The sequence below is a fragment of the Eschrichtius robustus genome, chromosome 6 (assembly GCF_028021215.1).
Source record: "Eschrichtius robustus isolate mEscRob2 chromosome 6, mEscRob2.pri, whole genome shotgun sequence".
Lineage (NCBI taxonomy): Eukaryota > Metazoa > Chordata > Mammalia > Artiodactyla > Eschrichtiidae > Eschrichtius > Eschrichtius robustus.
In genome coordinates, this window is record NC_090829.1 from 48,968,609 (window position 1) to 48,985,922 (window position 17,314).

The following is a 17,314-nucleotide window of genomic DNA, read 5'->3' on the forward strand; positions in this document are numbered from 1 at the left end:
AATGATTGGTTATAATACCTGTGTGCTCAGGAAAATTGGCATCTGTACACTGAGCTGGATGCCCCCCAAAGTGCCCCAAAGTAGCGGCATGTACCACGATCATCAAATTAGGGCTCAAAGGAAGAGAATGTTTATGTAATAAGTGACTCTTGTATACATCAAAGCTGCTTAGCATACGAACATGATACCAGTTACATATAATCAGCTAATTCATTGGTTTTTTGTTCATAGTTTTGTTCCAAAGCCATTTTTTTTTAAAATTTATTTATTTATTTTTGGCTGTGTTGGGTCTTCGTTTCTGTGTGAGGGCTTTCCTCAGTTGTGGCAAGCGGGGGCCACTCTTCATCGCGGCGCGCGGGCCTCTCACTATCGCGGCCTCTCTTGTTGCGGAGCACAAGCTCCAGACGCGCAGGCTCAGTTGTTGTGGCTCACGGGCCTAGTTGCTCCGTGGCATGTGGGATATTCCCAGAACAGGGCTCGAACCCGTGTCCCCTGCATTAGCAGGCAGATTCTCAACCACTGCGCCACCAGGGAAGCCCCCCCAAAGCCATTTTTAACAGTATTTTCATGTACTCACAGCCTAAAAAAAAGAGCAGATATTAACATACCATTAGTTTGAGAACAGATATGTCAGCTGTATTTGCTTTCTGATCATTGATTCAATACACGTATTTTTTACATTCTGAAAATACTGAAAATTCCCAGACGTAAGTGTCCTTTAAGATACGTTTAATAACCACTGGTGGACTCATTACCTTTCTGCCACACTCTGTCAATTTGACATTATTTATAGGTTTATTAGCATTTTGATATGGTATAGATATTTACAATGCTTAATAGTCCTCAGTCTTTTACTTTTATATGCTTAGAGTGTTGACAGATTTCCAATAAAGTTTGTCATCTCCCAACAGAGAGAGTGTACCCATTGTTGCCATGTATTCAGATTTCTCTGTTATTATGCTAATAATTCTCTTTTGCTTGTTTTGGGAAGGGATTGAATTGGAAATTGTCAATAGCTGTGAAAAGAATAATGGTGGTTGTTCCTGTCACTGTGAACATGCAGTTGGTGGGCCCTGTTGCTCCTGTAACCATGGACACCGGCTTGATTCAGATGAGAAAACATGCATAGGTAATGTATGGTAAATGCCATCTTCCTTCAGAGGTTGCCCTGGATTCATTTAGCCCTTTCTTCTCTAATACTTAGTGCTCTAATGTAGCCACATCTCTCAAACTGCAAGAAGTAAAATGAACAGTGTCTTTGGCTACTGGATAAATGTAAAAGAAATACTAATTGACAGAAGACATCATTGTGTTTAGATATTTACTTTGAAGTTAAAGGAGATTTAAAACTTATTAGCAATATATATGGACTTAACAGTTTTATTTCTGGAAAATATTCTAAGGCCTATCTAACCATTTAATGTAATTTATAATTCAAACAAAAATGCCACCACGCATGCTAATTCTCTCCACCACAAGCAGAAGCAATCATGTTCATTGGTTTTCAACTTGGTGATAATTTGGATGCATGTTCACCTTTGACATGGGCAGGTAGCTACATTCCAAAAGAAAACTTTAAAAGATGTTATTCTTTGGAAATCCCAGCTCAAAACTATTTTTAATGGATAACTTTTTCAACGTATTATTAGAACTTATATCATTTGAGACAATGAGAAGAATAAATTCCACCCCAGCCTTGCTTCATAATGAAATGTTTAATCTAGAACTTCTGAGAAAAAGGAATATCTACTAAAAATAGGGAGAGTGAACATCAAACTAAATTACTATGTGCTCTGGGTCTGAGAGCACCTACAAGCCCCTGAAACAATTTGCCATCATTCGAGAATTATGACACCATATTTGCTTGTTTTCTTTTGTGATACTTTATATCACCTTTCTTAAAAATTATGATGTGAGTACTAAAAAAAATCTTTGACCTTTTCATGCTACAGTATGGTTTGAGGCAAATTGAAGTACCAAAAGAGGAGAGGTGAATTTCAAAAGCCTAAGTCATTGGGATTTTTTAGTTTGGTACTAATGTGACAGAGTGAACTTCAAGGGATTTTGAAGTATTCTGGTTTCATAAATTATTTAACCAAAACAATGTCATTACTTGTTATTTCTTGATCGAACATCACCTTCTGCATTTTTCTCAGTGTCTATGATGATTAACTTAATGAAACCAGTTGCTTGCCTTGCTTCTTTTTTGTAATGAGAATTATGCTTATAATTTTCTACCTTGCTAACATTTGTATCTCTGGAAAAAATAAAGGGCTTCCTTTCTTCTTTGCTCCCTCGCTCCCTCCCTCCCTTCCTTCTTTCCTTCCTACCTTCTTTTTTTGACTGTTGGGTAAGGGAAACTGGAATTTTGCTAAACCTTTTGTTTGCAACTTATAATTTGGTATCTTTCCTTATTCTTTGAAAAGTACAATTCAGTAAAGTTCTTATTTACAGCCAGAAAAAATAGCATCTGCCAGGGTCAAAATGTAGAAAATTGCATATTTATGACATTTCAGCAGTCAACATGACAACATTGTTTTGTTTACGGCTCAAGTTTATTTCATTTTCCAACAATAAATAACACTCATTCCTAAAGACCAAATATTCACTAGAGTAAAGGCAATGATTTGTTTGGAGTGTGCATATACATACTCTGCTTATTTGCCTGAGAACAGATTAAGGCCATGGATGCTTTGTAAAACATTCATGCATGAGGGAAATTAAACAATTTTCTTTTTAGTGTATTTTAAGATCAACTTTCCTTTTACATAACTTTCCTTTTACACGACTTTCCTTTTACATATAAATGTGTTCTAGTCTGCAAATGGTCAGTCTTGCCCACATGCAAAAATTTATTAGGGCTAAAACCTAGAGATGTGTTAACACAATTTGAAAGACAACTATACAAAATACAAGTGTCTGACCAGCAGTAAGTTCACTAAATTTAACAATTGGTAGTTATCAGAAAAATAATTTTATTCTAATCTTTGGAGCTTTATTCAGTGACTATGTGTGGGGGGCAGATACAGAAGGTCAAGTTTTTTCAAGGTTTACTTTTGATGCTTTTCTGAAGTCATAGTTGAAATGTTTAATTGTTTCACCTGACTGCAATTAATGCTGTAGTTTTGATTAGGGCTAGATTTTTAAGTACAGGTGAATTTCTCTGTGATGCTGCAATATTTGGTGTATTGGCCAATGTAAATAGGAAAAATATGATCATCAGAGAGGAAGAAAAATTAAAAATAAAAAGTAAGCAAGCAAAGATATTACCAAATAAGATCTGAAAAGGAATCAAGAAATTTAGGAAAACAGGTGATATAAGGGTTGAAGGGACAGGGCATTTTAAGAAAGGAAGAATGGGGTTTCAGGTGAGTTCTGTACACGAGACAGGAAATAACCCCAGAGGAATGATAATAGAAGAAGAATCCAAAATGGGTCATAAAATGATAGATCGAGGAATTCATTTTTCCAGTTATGTGATGCAATTGTGCTCCTTACTGGTTGAGAACAGGGAATCATGAGACGTATATGTTTAGAGGCTCTGGTGATATCTGAGAAGACTTTTTAAAAAATCTTGAAATAAGAAAATCCAAAAAACGTAAAAGATAATGTTTTAGATAAAATGAAACTGAATTTTTTAAAGTTTTTTTTTTTTGTCCTCTATATTCATGCTACGTAATACAAAGGATAAATGAAGTTTTAATATAAGAAAGGAAAAAAATATCATCTAGAGTTTTGTGAGTAGCACTGCTTGTGACATTTTGCAGGAGAAAGAATATTTTGTGTCCAAATGACCTTCATTTGGATATTTTATGGTGACCCTTAACCTTAGCTGATTGATTGCATTTTCTTTCCTTCCTTTCTCTTGTCTGCATTTTCTTACATTGGTACCCTTTCCAAGGTTAATTGAGACACTGACCTTTTATATCTGGGGCCGCTCATGTAGTTATGGAGCAATGGGATTTTGTAAACTCAGCGCTGACAGGCCGCCCAACTTAACAGTTCAACAAAGGGGGTAGAATTGAACTAAGGACCTATAGCCAAAAACCCTGACCACACAATTCCCAGGTGTCTAGCCTGGTGAAAGCAGTGGGTAAAGAGTCTGTTGCTACCCTTTAGCCAATTACATTATAAATGATCCCCTCAAAACTCAGGACAAATCGATTAGCCTTTGGCTGAAAGGTTTCAATTTGACATCTTCTGGTGCATTTTTATTTTCTGCAAGGCAAATAAAGGAAGACACATGCCAGACTGTAGAATTCTAGAGTAACAGTGCTGAAGGAGACTTAAAGATCATCATTTAGAAAGCTGTTTATCTGATAGGACATTCCAGGGTAATAGTGTCACCAATTATAATAAAAACTCATCCCAGTCAAAGCATCATCGAAAAGTTCAAGCAAATGCCCTGAAATATTCTGTAATTTAACACATAATATTTAAAATGATTGTCTGCCCTCTCTCTAAATTGCCTTTATCCACGGCTCTTCCCAGTCACGTGACTTCTTTTTGCTTGGGAACGTTCTTTCATCTGAAGTTCCAGAAGAACAATCACATAGGGGCCTAAGACTGCCTCCTCTTTGCAGCTATTAAATGTCCACTAAATGGAATTTTTGGGCTATTCTTCTCAAGCTGTTTTTTTGTTGTCGTTCTTCAAGTTCTCTGTTCAGTTAGATTGCTATTTAAACTGGAAAAATAGCAGAGATCTCTTACCCTGTGCTTATAAATGCATTTGGAGATGACTTACATGCTTTTCAAATAAATACCAGGCATAGAAGCATGTCAGAAACGTAAACCCAAATGCGGCCTCATTTGTTTTGTGTTATAGTCTCTTCAGTGTCTGTACTCTGTAACCTGAGAAATAGGGAATGATTAGTAAAACAGTTTTAATTTCGAAGTGAGGCTTATCGGCACCTTCACAGGTCAGTTAAATTCCTGCCCTTAAGTAACAGAAATGTCCTTTCCCCCTTTAGACCTTGATGAATGTGAGAGTGGAGAAGCCTGCTGGGCCCAGCTCTGCATCAACTATTTAGGAGGCTGTGAATGCAGTTGTCAGGAAGGCTTTAGGATCAGTTCTGACGCTTGTGGATGTGATGGTGAATTCCTGAGCTCTAATGTGAAATCCCTGATGTGATGGGGCAATCAATGGAGGGGGAATATCTGAGATAGAGTGTTAGGGTGGGAAAGGGAAGGCTTTGACACTAAAGAGACTTGGATCTCTCTGTGGCTCGACCACGTTCTATTATATGAACTTGGGTGACAGTGCCCTGAGCCTCAAATCCTCATCAGTAAAGTGAAGACAATAATGGAATTACGGGGGAAATTAAGAAAAGTAATAAATGTAAAGTGCCTACTACTGTGATTGACATCGAGAAATCACTCAACTAAAAGTAGCTATTATTATTATAATAACAGTCATCGACCCATAATCCCTTTTACCTAATTTAATATATATAGGCAAGTGAGAGATTCCAGCAAGCCATAGCACACTGCCACAGGAATTGCTCGTGGCAAGCTTGACTGGAATCAGAGGTGATTACTGAGTGTCCTTCTAATTTAAGGGCAATAGCAAAAGGATTGCGGGTTCATGAGCCACAGTCCAAATCTGTATCAGAATCCTTTATATATCTGATATTAATCTGGCTAATGCAAGTTTTAAGATGAGTCATTTTATAGTTTTCTAACATATCTGTTGAAATTGATTCACTTACCTTTCAGATGACTTCTAGCTGATAGGTACATTTTTATATGATAGGAGAGTTTGAATTCAGTGAGTAGAGTTAATTCACTTTTTTATACCATTAAGAAGGGCTCATGTCAGTCATTGCTGTAAATTGCTTTAACGAGTTTACCTTAAATATATAATCTTTAAATTTTCATTTGTGATTATTATTACCATTATTTTGAACCTTACTTTTCTTGAAATAAAAGATTAGAAGATTGTTATCTATTTCAATAATAGTCAAATTATATAAGAAGACTTTAAAAAGAAGTGCCTCAGAGAAAATAGTGTTTCTTGGATTAAAGAAATAAATTCTTGTATTCTGTTGAGGATAATAGTTGTGTTTCTTCATATAGATGCCAAACTCCCCAGCCTTGCAGTATAGATAACAGCAAAGAACATACAACTATGATATCTATATATTCTAAACACAGTAGAGCATATTACCACTTACACCTCCCATCCAATTAACAGGGCCAAAAAAAATTGAATTTCATGTGCCATCTGTTCTTAAGCAGAGTGAGCCAAGAGATGATTGTATGGCGTGAATATACATACTTGGGTACACACATCCAAATGGAAAAGGTATCCACAATCTGAGGCCAGGCCTAGAAACTCAGCTTCATAAATGAACTTTTAGTATACTGAACACATTGATCAAAGTCTGGGCTCAGACGTGGACAATAGCACCAGTAAGTCATATGAGATTAAGGCCTAGGGTTCTTCCATCTCTCAAATTCTCCACAAACTGTGTACAGAATTATGCATGGAATAAAGGCTTCACCATAGATATTGAATAATTCAAGAGTGAATGAACGTTCTGCAAAATGGTACACAGCCTAAGACCATGTAAGTTTTAAATTCTTCCTCAAATCTCATGAACAAGCTCTCAGAAAGACCTTGTCTATGTAGGTAAACTATGGTAAACTTGGAAATGAGTGAAGGAAAAATAATTGGCAGGATATATTTGAGGAAGAATTTGGGGCTATGCTTTCTATATAGCAATACATTGTTATTGGTTAATAAAGGTGACAAATATGCCCGTGAGTTCATAATGTCTATTTTATCTCTCAATGCCTAAGAGCAGACACTGTTTAAATTTTCCCAGGTGTGGATGACTGTCTGGATGTCAGTATCGTCTGTGACCAACTATGTGTCAACTCTGTGGGAACCTATGAGTATACTTGTGAGGAAGGCTGCAGAATTGGAAGTGATGGAAAAACTTGCATCTGTAAGTTGCTGCGGAGAGTTTTATCAAATCTCTTCTAACCAACTTCAACCCTTGTCTTGTTCTTTGGGAGCACGGAGACCATATATTCTTTAACTCAACCTGTCCTCCCCTTTCTGTCTTCACAGACTGAGATCTTTCTTTTCCTTTTGTTCTTTCTGCGGCAGTTTCAACTCTGTGCTTGCTGCTTCTCACCTTCATTTACAATAGGCAGTTTGAAATGGCTTTCTCAAAGAGTTTTACCTTTCAGCTGCCCCCTGCCTTGACTGTATAGTTCAGACTCTCTCATTTTTCCCATCAAGCCTTGCTCAGTTTTTCCTTCTTTTAACCAGCATGTGGAATCCAGGTCTTTCCCTGTGCGGTCTGAGCTTTAGTTGATGATGAGTTAAAGGAAGAAGAAGAGGAGTTAGACATTGTGAAGTTTCCAGGTCTTCTATTCAAGAGCCCACCTCAACTGCTTCATTATGTGGCCACCTCTCTGCCTCTCACCCACGAAGATGAAGAAGATGAGGAGGAAGAGGGGAAAGGTATTCGAGGAGAACTGACTGCTTTGCACAGAGTTGGTGCGTAAAAGCATGTATCTCATTAAAATCACCTCTTTTCTCTATTTTTAGATAATTCACATAAATCTTTCATAGACAATTTCATTATCACTGTTTAATGGCATCAAGTGTTTTAACGTGATATTAGCAAGAAAAATGGGACCAAAATTACTTCTTCATAGCTCCCTATGAAATTCATCATCTTTTGTCTTTCTTCCCTTTAGCACAAAAAAAGGTTGCCATGTAGGTATGTGTGGATGAGGGGGTGCAGGGGGGTGGGCGCTATTGAAAATGTGATACAGTGAAATGGAGCTGAAAAATAGCTTTGAATTAGCGTAATGGAGAAAAGGATTGGGACCTTTTAGTTCTAACAGTTTAAACTCTACTAGAAGTCATTTTTGTATGGTTAAAATTTACCTTAAATAGCCTTAAAATCTAGACCCTTTCTAAATTTTAAAATGCAGAAAATCAATGGTTCAATATGCTCAAGTGGACCAAGAAAAAATATCTTTACAAATGTGAGCAGTTTTTCTTATATATCCATGCAACGGAACTCAAGCATCAAATCACTTCTGATCAGAATAAATTAGCATAACCTCATTCAAAAGTAACAGTTTGCAGCCAGTCTGCTGCTTCTTTTTCTTTTCTTTGTAAGACAGAGCTGCTCTTTTTGTTCTCCCTCTATTCCTTGTATTTTAAGAGCATCAAAGCTTAATGATTTCTTTAGAAGACATTCAGTAAAATAGCAGATGTGTTTATACGCTGTGGTCAATGATAATAATATCAATAAGTGCATCTGCATAATGATAGAAATGCTTTAATGTTACTGAATTAGACTCCTGATACTTCGGCTACTCAAAGTCAGAATAGAAATAGTTCAGGGCTACCAAGACAGTCAGAACTTGAGTGGCCAAGATCTAGAGAGAAGAGAAGCTCAGACAAGTGAGATGGACAATCTGTGCTACTTTTCTCCTTGAGCCATTTGCTAATGTATGGGCTATGCAGACAGAGAAGCCAGGAAGTCTACCGACAGCTGCAAAGAGAGCAAGGAGCTAAGCCCAGTTACAGCAGTATCATGCATGGTGCTGGAGAGGTAGAAGTTGGAGTTGAGAATCTGCCAAGGTGGAGAAGCCTTGCTAAACATGACAGGCTTTCAACTGGGACATCTGAAAGACCCCATCTAGAGACAGGAGCAAATCTTAAAATGGAGTGAGCCTTAAAAAAACAACTGAGATAAAGTCTCTCCATCCTTATTCAGATTAAGGTAATTTCCCTCAAGAATAGAATGGATAAACACATTATGGTACATTTATACAATAGAATACTATATAGCCATAAAAAATAAACTAGTGAACACACAATATGGGTGAGTCTCATAAACATTATATAGAATGAAAGAAGCTTGATACCAAAGAGTACGTACTTTACAATTCCATTTATATAAAGTTCAAAAATAAGGGAAAATAATCCATGGTGATATAAATCAGAATAGAGCTTAATTGGTAAGGCTGATGATTAAGAATCATCAAGTCACCTTTCAGTTTTTGGGGTGCTGGTAATAAGCTATTTCTTCATCTGGGAGGCATTTACATGGGGTAGTTTACACTGTGGGAGAAAAAAGTATGAAGTGTACACTTGAGTTTTGTGCACTTTTCTGCATGTATATTAAATCTCAGTAAAAAGGCTTACTTGGGAAAAAAACAAAACAAAACTTTGCATAAAACAGCCTGGAAGGAAAAACACTAAAGTGCCAGGACCATTGATTATTTTTGTGTTCAGAAATTAATGGTAATTTCTTTTCATTTTTTACTTTCTTAAATATCCTAAATATTCTTTAGGGACTACTTCCAAGCTCTATTTTAAAAGGTATCTCTTTGCTATTGTCTTTTTCTGAGACTCTTTAGGTAATGTGCTCAAGCATCATGTTTATTTGTTTTTTGGGACATGAAGGGTTTCATCTTTATTTTCAGTGACGTAGACAGTATGGGTCCACTAAGATGGTCTTGCATTCCGGTCTGTTTAGATCATACCTTCGGACACGATTGCACGTTGAGCTGTGAGGACTGCATGAATGGAGGCTGGTGCCAGGAAGGAAAGAGTGGATGCTCCTTCCCAGCTGACTGGGGAGACATTCCTTGTAATGAAAGTAAGTGATTCCTTGGAGCCCTGGTAAGAGAGTGATGAATTTTCCTTTACTGCTGGTAAACTGTTGGTCATGAGCTCTTTACGTATGTTCTCCCCAAAACGTTTTAACAAGGTTAACAATTGCTATGGGTGCAAAACCAATTTATTTGTTGTGCACAAAGAATGTCTGTGAAGCACTGAGGTTTCAAACTGAACATGTGATTAAAATGGGAGATTTTGTGTTCCCTGGGAAACTTGATGTGCTGTCTCTTGTTTATCCATGGAACGTAAAAGTTTATAAAGGATCCTCATATTCTAGGCCTATAAAAATCCCTCCATTTAAATAAATCATTAGGCCCTGGCAAGCTACTCCCAATGAAGAAAAAAAAAATGAAAGGATTTGAGTTACGAAGTGTAGTTAATGGAACTGCTTGACTGTTTGCTGCCTCTTTTTTGTTTGTGTTTTCTCTTCTTTTTCTTTTAAACAATATGTAAATACAGGCAGTGACACTTGTAAGTTTTTTATATAAGTCTCTCATGAGAAAATGTCAATGATTTGAAAAATAATACCTCTAATACATTTTTTCCTTTATATTTTAAATGGAGGTATATTTGCAGATACTAAAACTGCCAAGTAATAAAAACAGAATATATGGACTATTTTTATTTCCTTTTTCTCTTTTTAAATTTCCCTCATACATTTTTTAATAAAAGAGTTTTCTTGGTCTTTGTGAATCGCTTGGAAGATGATATGAGCAGATTTTCTTTTGAAGCCCCTGCGTGTGGGAAGAAAGAGCACAAATATTGTTTCTATCATGAGATGGATGCAAAACTTGAATTATAACATAGTGAAGTGGTTCCCCCAGAATTACTAGTTAGAGTGTGGAGGCTCTTCCTGAAGCATCACTCTGATCATGTCTGCCTGCTGCTCAGAAAGCTTCAGGAGTGTCCCATTTCCTGATACATAAAGCTTTATGCTTCTAATCTAGTTACTGGCAACCATCTAATATCAGGCCCTCATAAATCCTTTTCTCTTTCTATCCACAACTCTTTGACCAGCTTATCATTTCCAGCAAGCTAAACCACTCACTACTTAATGCTTTGCACTTTGCAGCTTTGTGCCTTTTGCTAAACTGCCATCTTTGTCTATTGCCATTTATTGCACGACACTTTATTTGATGGCCCCAGTCTAATCACAGCTATTTATATTTTTGGTGGGTTTAAAGCCTCTCTCTCTACTTCTCTCTCTCTCTTTCTCTCCCTCTCTCCATTGAATTAGAGTTAGCTATGCTCCTGTTCCATTTCCTTACTAGCCTGGAAGCTTATTGGCCGGGTCCTTTTCACATTTCTCCAAATTGGAAGCACCTGTGCATGAATGGATAAAACTTTGTATTGGGACTCCCAGCTATATGGACCTGCTGCTTGACGTAGTCAACTGTATAAAACTGGGATCAAATAAATCTTATTGCATGACTATTAGGAAGTAAGTGTTTTCCCTATATTGTAAATTTTTTTGGGTAAATATGCATCTTCCAAACCCTTGATCCCTAACATGTCAGCATGAGAGATGAAACTAAAAATCTATTGCAAATGCATCAGAATAAAACGTCTGACACAAAATTAATATAGAAATGTTGAAAATGAACTTCCTGATAAAATGAAGATAACATGACCCCTTCTTTGGCTTTGGAAAACCTTGAGATACTCTAAGTGTTCACATGGTCCAGAAAAGGGCAGTCTGTCCCTGAAAGCAGAAACTTATGTCTTCTTTGCATTTCCTGTCTTTCTTTCATTTTTTTTCTACAAAAATTAAAACAGAACAATCCAGGTTGGAAAAAAGAAAGTGCTCAGTAATTCTTTAACAAAAAGGGAGAGCAAGAACACTTTCTTAAAAATCCCTATAAACTGTAATAAATGGAAGTGACCAATCATTCATCACTAGTATTTCTAAGAGTACCAGCTCTTCAAATGCAGCAAGAGACATTTAAAAAAAAAAAATTCTGCAGGGATCTGGAAAGTTGATTTTCCCACGGAGTAGATCTTCTAGCCCAATATCTTTATTGGTCTATAATGAAAACATATACTTGGATGTTTTAGGAATTTCTCCAAGTAGTTACAATGAAACAATTAAAAATTACCACATATTAATTTTAACAGCACATTTTAGAACTCCATTTCTTTTGAAGAGATTTCATATTGACTGTCTCATTTGTTATTGTGAGACTCTATCAGTGGAAAGAGAAGATAGGAGTATTTTCATATGACAAATGAATGGACTGTATATTATATGGAAGGGAAGATTCATGACTTCTTCCAAATCATCCAGCTATGGTTTGGCGCATGTTTGTTTTAAAATTTTCTTCTCCAGGATAATGGCTCTGTTTGATGTTAATGAAGTATTTAGCAAATCCGTGTGTGCCGTGATATCATATTCTTTTAGTGGGGGACTACCAGATGATAGTGTTGGTATGCCAATATTGATGCCTTGCTATAACCCACATACTGTTCAAGCTATTTAAACTTGCCTAGCTTCATTTTCCAGGTATATATATATTTAAAAATGTGCCATCTGTAGTTGCTGTAAGAATTCAAAGACTTACTACATGTAAATTAACAATGCAGGTCTCAACCAGTATTTGTGGCCAGTTTCTTTCTCTCTTACTCCTTTCGTTTTCCCCTTTCCTTTTCATAGTAACCTCGGGCTTGAAAGCAAAGAAAAAAGCGAATAAGAAGCCAAGTTTCCATATTAGCAACATCTGGAATGGTGTGGGTGGGTAGATGGAGGAGGTGATATAAATGTAGTTTTACAATATTTAGCCAATTATGATAAAATGTCAATTTAAATAGGTACTGAACTTATCTCAACAGCACTATTTACTCAAGTTAAGCTTAAAGTCATAGACATTTCCCCCACTTTATTTATTTTTAATGGAATACTAAGCACTTCCCCCCCCCCCAAAACAACAAACCAAAGAAAACAGTTGTTTGCTTGACGTTGTCAATCTTTGTGCAGAACACCTTGGAACCCTCAAGACAGTCTTAGTTGCCTTCATTTCTGGTTAAAAATCCATGGCTTTTTTTTCTACATTTTCTTCCCATTTTTCAAAATAGAAGATGCAGTTTGTTTCTCACTAAGGTTAGTAACATATATAGAGCAAAAATGTTTAAGTAGTTCTGACAATGTGAAGGTTAGAGTTTAAGGAACAAGGTAAATTTTGCATGTAAACCTTGTTAGCAGTTCTTCAGTCAACATCATTTTAACTAGCTGTATCAGTAATTCTTCCAGCAATGATGACGCCATTCAAACTAGGAACAGGCCAGAGACTCTTCCTGGGTCTGCAAGTTACAGAGATTTTAATTACTGAGAATCCATTCTAATAGAAAGACAAGCTTTTATTCTCTAACCATTTGTATCACAATGAGTATATTACACTGTGTGTCCACCTTCTCCATTTTCTTCATAGCTCGTTCCCTAGAGACCAGTGGGAAAGAGTATGACGGCATCTGTGATTGTCAGAACGGAGGCACCTGTGACCCTCTGAGCTGGCAGTGCCAGTGCCCCTCAGGGGTTCATGGGAAAACCTGTGACGACGGTAGGAATGGCTGGTCACATGAGACAGCTCTTTAAGTTCTTGATGTTTCTAATAGGAAATAAACAAAATAAAAGCTGCGTCTCTACTTTTCAAGGTGGTCTTTTCTTTTTTCTTTTTAATATGGTTTTTATTCTTCAATTTGTTAATATGGTGTATCACATTGATTGATTTGCGTATATTGAAGAATCCTTGCATCCCTGGGATAAATCCCACTTGATCGTGGTGTATGATCCTTTTAATGTGTTGTTGGATTCTGTGTGCTAGTATTTTGTTGAGGATTTTTGCATCTATCTTCATCAGTGATATTGGTCTGTAATTTTCTTTTTTTGTAGTATCTTTGTCTGGTTTTGGTATCAGGGTGATGGTGGCCTCATAGAATGAGTTTGGGAGTGTTCCTTCCTCTGCAATTTTTTGGAAGAGTTTGAGAAGGATGGGTGTTAGCTCCTCTCTAAATGTCTGATAGAATTCAGCTGTGAAGCCATCTGGTCCTGGACTTTTGTTTGTTGGAAGATTTTTAATCACAGTTTCAATTTCATTACTTGTGACTGGTCTGTTCATATTTTTTATTTCTTCCTGGTTCAGTCTTGGAAGGTTATACCTTTCTAAAAATTTGTCCATTTCTTCCAGGTTGTCCATTTTATTGGCATAGAGTTGCTTGTAGTAGTCTGTTAGGATGCTTTGTATTTCTGTGGTGTCTGTTGTAACGTCTCCTTTTTCATCTCTAATTTTATTGATTTGAGTCCTCTCCCTCTTTTTCTTGATGAGTCTGCCTAATGGGTTATCAATTTTGTTTATCTTCTCAAAGAACCAGCTTTTAGTTTTATTGATCTTTGCTATTGTTTTCTTTGTTTCTATTTCATTTATTTCTGCTCTGATCTTTATGATTTCTTTCCTTCTGCTAACTTTGGGTTTTGTTTGTTCTTCTTTCTCTAGTTCCTTTAGGTGTAAGGTTAGATTGTTTATTTGAGATTTTTCTTGTTTCTTGAGGTAGGCTTGTATTGCTATAAAATTCCCTCTTAGAACTGCTTTTGCTGCATCCCATAGGTTTTGGGTCATCGTGTTTTCATTGTCATTAGTTTCTAGGTATTTTTTGATTTCCTCTTTGATTTCTTCAGTGATCTCTTGGTTATTTAGTAACGTATTGTTTAGCCTCCATGTGTTTGTGTTTCTTATGCTTTTTTCCCTGTAATTGATTTTTAATCTCATATTGTTGTCGTCAGAAAAGATGCTTGATATGATTTCAATTTTCTCAAATTTACTGAGACTTGGTTTGTGACCCAAGAGGTGATCTATCCTGGAGAATGTTCTGTGTGCACTTGAGAAGAAAGTGTAATCTGCTGTTTTTGGGTGGAATGTCCTATAAATATCAATTAAATCTACCTGGTCTATTGTGTCATTTAAAGCTTGTGTTACCTTATTAATTTTCTGTTTGGATGATCTGTCCATTGGTGTAAGTGAGGTGTTAAAGTCCCCCACTATTATTGTGTTACTGTCGATTTCCTCTTTTAGAGCTGTTAGCAGTTGCCTTATATATTGAGGTGCTCCTATGTTGGGTGCATATATATTTATAATTGTTATATCTTCTTCTTGGATTGATCCCCTGATCATTATGTAGTGTCCTTCCTTGTCTCTTGTAACATTCTTTATTTTAAAGTCTATTTTATCTGATATGAGTATTGCTACTCCAGGTTTCTTTTGATTTCCATTTGCATGGAATATCTCTTTCCATCCCCTCACTTTCAGTCTGTATGTGTCCCTAGGTCTGAAGTGAGTCTCCTGTAGACAGCATATTTATGGGTCTTGTTTTTGTATCCATTCAGCAAGCCTGTGTCTTTTGGTTGGAGCATTTAATCCATTCACGTTTAAGGTAATTATCAATATGTGTGTTCCTATGACCATTTTCTTAATTTTGGAGGGTTTGTTTTTGTAGGTCCTTTTCTTCTCTTGTGTTTCCCACTTAGAGAAGTTCCTTTAGCATTTGTTGTAGAGCTGGTTTGGTGGTGCTGAATTCTCCTAGCTTTTGCTTGTCTGTAAAGCTTTTGATTTCTCCATCGAATCTGAATGAGATCCTTGCTGGGTAGAGTAATCTTGGTTGTAGGTTCTTGCCTTTCATCACTTTAAGCATATCATGCCACTCCCTTCTGGCTTGTAGCATTTTTGCTGAGAAATCAGCTGTTAACCTTATGGGAGTTCCCTTGTATGTTATTTGTCATTTTTCCCTTGCTGCTTTCAATAATTTTTCTTTGTCTTTAATTTTTGCCAGTTAGATTACTGTGTGTCTCGGCATGTTTCTCCTTGGGTTTATCCTGTATGAGACTCTCTGCGCTTCCTAGACTTGGGTGGCTATTTCCTTTCCCATGTTAGGGAAGTTTTTGACTGTAAGTTCTTCAAATATTTTCTCAGGTCCTTTCTCTCTCTCTTCTCCTTCTGGGACCCCTATAATGCGAATGTTTTTGTGTTTAATGTTGTTCCTGAGGTCTCTTAGGCTGTCTTCATTTCTTTTTGTTCTTTTCTCTTTATTCTGTTCCTCACCAGTAAATTCCAACATTCTGTCTTCCAGGTCACTTATCCATTCTTCTGCCTCAGTTATTCTGCTATTGATTCCTTCTAGTGTATTTTTCATTTCAGTTATTGTATTGTTCATCTCTGTTTGTTTGTTCTTTAATTCTTCTAGGTCTTTGTTAAACATTTCTTGTATTTTCTCGATCTTTGCTTCCATTCTTTTTGCGAGGTCCTGGATCATCTTCACTATCATTATTCTGAATTCTTTCTCTGGAAGGTTGCCTATCTCCACTTCATTTAGTTGTTTTTCTGGGGTTTTATCTTTTTCCTTCATCTGGTACATAGCCCTCTGCCTTTTCATCTTGTCTATCTTTCTGTGAATGTGGGTTTTGTTCCACAGGCTGCAGGATTGTAGCTCTTCTTCAAGGTGGTTTTTCTGAATAAGTAAAGGGCTGTGTCTATATATACAAGAGCACAATTGCTTTGACTGATGAATGTGTAACAGAAAAAAATAACTGATACTTAAATCACCAACTGTGATCTAAGCAGGATGAATCCAGATACAGAGACAGCCTTTCTCATTTGCTGAGCAAAATGTTGAGTCTGTGTGCAGAGGTTTACACATACGGCCTGAGTGAATTGTTTTGCTCTGCATAATAAAAGAATGAAGAAAATGAAGCGCTTTGGGCATATCAGGGAGGAAGTGAGATAAAAATCAGAGAAGAAAAGGAGAGGAGAGAGAGAGGAAAAGAGAGGAGAAATGATGGTTGAAAAGCTCACAAAATACCAATCCAATGATTGCTGTGTGTGGATTTTTCATGGAAACCAGTCAAGAGACCACATTTTCTACATGGGTTGATAAAACACAAAAAAGAAACTGCTTGTACAGTCCCAGGAGTTGAAGGCAGAGAGTCAATGAAGATATAAGTCTTCAGGAACTGCCAGAAATCATGGGGAGTTTATTAGATTCTCACAGGTCGTGAAACTGGGGAGATGGAAAGCAAGTTTAGTTTGCTCTCAGAGAGGTGCAGGAAGGCACCTCTAGTTGTTTATCCTCCGAACACTATTTATTCATTTATTCAAAATACATATATTAAGTGCTTGCAAGGCACTGTGCCAGGTTTTATGATATGGTAACAAAACAAAAATAAAAAAGCTCCTGGTCCTTCTTCGTGGAACTTACAGTCTTGTTCAAAGCAGACATCAGTTACAAATGTTGGTAGGTATTTCAAATTAAATATTAATGTGTGCTTGGAGGTCAGACCATGAGAACCATACAGACTGTGTGAGCCAGGGAACGACTTCTAGAGAAGTGACCCTTAAGCAGAAGCCTGCAAAAGGAGGAGACATGAGACAGGGGATGAGAGAGTGAGCCACGTGTTGCCCAGCTGTGAAATGGGAAAGAGTGAGGTACATTAGAGGCACCTAAGGAAGGTCAGCTGGTGGAGCAAAAGTCAGGGAGATATTAGTGCAACATGAGGTCAGCCAGTGCAGGGGCTCATCAGTCTTGTTATGTTTGGAGTTTTTAACCTGACAGCAATGGCAAGTCATTGCAGAATTTTTGGCAGAGGACATAAAATCACAGGGGTGGTTTTTAAAAGAGCTC

At 36.9% G+C, this 17,314-nt stretch overlaps 1 protein-coding gene across 1 annotated transcript in view; it reads left to right on the forward strand.

Moving 5' to 3' along the window:
• The window catches only part of LOC137765868 (EGF-like and EMI domain-containing protein 1), a 503,956-nt gene extending 486,959 nt beyond the window's left edge, over positions 1-16,997 (forward strand). Inside the window, 5 exon segments of the mRNA XM_068545640.1 lie at positions 992-1,129; positions 4,971-5,093; positions 7,316-7,514; positions 9,487-9,635; positions 16,966-16,997. Of these exon segments, the coding sequence (XP_068401741.1) occupies positions 992-1,129; positions 4,971-5,093; positions 7,316-7,514; positions 9,487-9,635; positions 16,966-16,997 (641 nt within the window).
• Positions 16,998-17,314: the final 317 nt, after the last annotated feature.